The sequence below is a fragment of the Guyanagaster necrorhizus genome (genome assembly GCF_019112545.1).
Source record: "Guyanagaster necrorhizus MCA 3950 unplaced genomic scaffold BT62scaffold_38, whole genome shotgun sequence".
In the NCBI taxonomy this organism is placed as follows: domain Eukaryota; kingdom Fungi; phylum Basidiomycota; class Agaricomycetes; order Agaricales; family Physalacriaceae; genus Guyanagaster; species Guyanagaster necrorhizus.
This window is the reverse complement of record NW_025064917.1, coordinates 4148-7054: the sequence shown is the minus strand read 5'-3', so window position 1 is coordinate 7054 and position 2907 is coordinate 4148. Positions and strand designations below refer to the sequence as shown.

Genomic DNA, 2907 nt, shown 5'->3' with positions numbered 1-2907 from the left:
GACAACGTTTATACTTCTGTGACAGGTTCGTCGATGCCATAGAGTCAGATCAAGTGGACAGGTGCTCGCAGTATTTGAGGTTACCGGCCTTGTAGTGCGAGTGGTGCCATTAAGATATCCAATGTTATTATCGTTAACGGTGGCTGAGAAACGAAGCGCTTTGTCTTGAAAGAACTGGACAGATGATCCGGCTATGTTGATCTCATATCCTTTATGACGTGTAAGATGGAAGGGTGAAAGCAAGTTATTGCGAAGATCAGGTACATGCAGTACATCCTGGAACTCGACAGCCTCACAGACCTCTCCATTCTTCTCTTTAGGCTCAAACACAACTGTCCCCATGCCTGCTGAATAGATGATTGAATTGTCCGCTAACCGAATCGGAACCACATGTGGTGTCCAGACATGAAACCAGTCTCGACAATGGCTCATGTGAGATGAAGCGCCTGTGTCCGTATTCCAGTTAGATGATGCTGGGGACAAGAGATCAATACTCGCTTGGCTGGCAGTCTCTTTCACAATGTTTGACCTCTCTGTCTTTGCCTCTCCTGCCTTCTTGCCCGATTTTGTATTCTGACGTTCCTGGACACGCTGTATAGCTCGCTCCTTGGCTTTCTTTTTGCTGAAACACTCCTCCTCGGTATGTCCAGAGTTGGTGCACCAGCTGCAGATGGTATCAGATGATGCCACATGAGTGGCTTGGACTCTGACAGCGCTTGCTTTGAATGATGTTGCTGAAGTGGTGTCGCGAGAGCGACGCTGCATCTCTTCTGTGTGGAAGGCAGCAACGAGTTTGTCAAGACTGAGAGAATGAAGAAGAAGGACTGATGATACAAAATTGTCGTAATCGGATGGGAGGGCACGGATGAGAGTCATGGATTGAAGCTCTTCGTCGAGTTGATCGATGGTGAACCTTTCGGGGCGGAGTGCTTTGATGTCTTGTATGGCTTGTGAGACACGTCCAACAAGAGTAGAGAGAGACTCTCCATCATCCTTCCGAATGCTGAATAAGGCATCGTAGGCATTGAAACGGGTGCCCGGTTTTTGCTGTTGGTGAATGTCTTTCAGTTTTGACCACATGGCTGTGGGCTTACCCATGAGGAGACTGATGTGAGCACGCTGTGATTCGTCAATGCAAAGCCAGAGGTATCCTGCTGCAGATGAACGAGCTTGAAGGTAAGCTTTCGTCTCCTTTTTTTCGAGCCTTGTGGGTTCGCCAGGGTCGACTTGCTCTGGTGGCTCCTCAGTGCCGTCGAAGTGGCCAAATAGCCCCTTGATGCACATGTAAGCCTCGAACGAAGGTGCAAAGTGGTTCCAGTTGCCAGCATGGAGGTTGGGAAAACCGCGTTTGGTGGTGTCAACGACGTCTGAGTCATTCATCGTGGTGTGAGAAAAAAGAGACCGTTGGGGTTAGAGAGTGTGTGGATGTGACTTCCGAATGGATAGTGATATCCTTTAGGAAAGTGAGCGAGACTTCGACGTCTAGCGAATGGTTCGCGAGAGGGAACGAAAAGTTTGCTTGGCTTAGTAAGGCGCGGGGCCCATAACCTGTTGAGAGCAGGTTGCGTAGCGCAGCGGAGAATGCCAGGTCTGGAGTCGAAAGTCAAAAGCTAGTGGTTATAAACGGTATGTGATACATACCTGGAGTCGAAAGTCAAAAGCTAGTAAGCGTTGACTTTCGATCTCCAGTATTGGTAGCTACGATTATGTAAGGTAAGAGCGACATGGAGGGTGTGCTACTTCAACAGAAATAACAAAGGCGGAATGATTGGAAGTTGCATACCAGCCCCTTATAAAGACCCCGTTGATGAGAAGCCTGTAGTAATCTTGTCGAAAGATTTTCCATGTTTTCGCTCTGCCGAGCACCCAAGGTGCGTATCTCGTCGATATTTTCCTTGATGGTTGATGTGATTTGCCTCTCCGACGCCTCAACGGAACCAGTCAGAGTGCTGAATCCTGCGGCAACTTGATCCTGAACATCGGAGACGGCTAGTTGTGTCATGGTCGCCGTACGGACCTGCTGCCAGTTCAGAAGTGGACTATAGTAATGATAGCAAGCCACCCACCAGGAAGGACTTCTGAATCGCCCGTACTCGCTGCTGTAAATCGTTGATATCATCCGAGACCTTCGTGGCTCTCAAGTATTTCCAGATTCCCTGTGGAGACCTGCGTTTGCTGTTCAGCTCGGAAAGGAGATCAGTTATACGCCTGCGCATAGATTGCGTGAGAAGTACAGATAGATCATGTGGGTCAACTCACGTCTGATACTCGACGCAGATCGTCTGAAAACGCGTGGCACTAGTCGGACCATGTTCGATGATGGTGTCCCTTATATCAACCAGTATAGCGACGATACTTTCAGCCAATTCTTGCATATCCTTCTTATTCTTCGAGACGCCCTGCAGATCTCGTTAACATGTACACTAGGAAAAAAAATGATGGTATACCTTGATGGACTCGAGTACGAGGACCACACATTCGGCAGCACCTTTGATAAAGGGAAACGGAGCCATTTCGCCTGCTGCAGCGGTCAACTGTGCGACCTTGATACATGCATCGATACCAGACATGGCGATGGAATGAGAAAGCGTGCAGATGAGTGCTACTTGGCATGTCAGCATGCACACCTTTATATACCGTTGCGGAACCAATAAGTGTTACAGGATTACATGATTGGAGTTGTTGTGAGAATGGTAAAAGTCTTATCCTTGCACAGGAACATGGCGATGCTGATGCCGTTGGGTGCAAGTAAGGCGGTCTCGTCTACCGGTTTTTTTGGGTGGGCCTGCGCCAGAAGAATAAGCACCCAACATCGCATGACTTAAATCCATACCTACTGCTTCTCGACGACACCACATTATCCTCGGACTTGGTCTATTTGAGTCTCATAGATAGGCATTCTCCTTT

General features: G+C 48.5%; 1 protein-coding gene across 1 annotated transcript; it reads right to left on the bottom strand.

Annotated features, from left to right (window-relative positions):
- Window positions 1-1524: 1524 nt before the first annotated feature.
- Window positions 1525-2570, bottom strand: BT62DRAFT_1011583 (uncharacterized protein; the record flags this gene model as incomplete). Its single annotated transcript, XM_043177800.1, has 6 exons — window positions 1525-1590; window positions 1642-1698; window positions 1784-2017; window positions 2067-2208; window positions 2260-2399; window positions 2448-2570. The coding sequence occupies 6 exons, from the start codon at window positions 2568-2570 to the stop codon at window positions 1525-1527; spliced, it is 762 nt and encodes a 253-aa protein (XP_043034847.1).
- Between the last annotated feature and the right edge of the window lie 337 nt (window positions 2571-2907).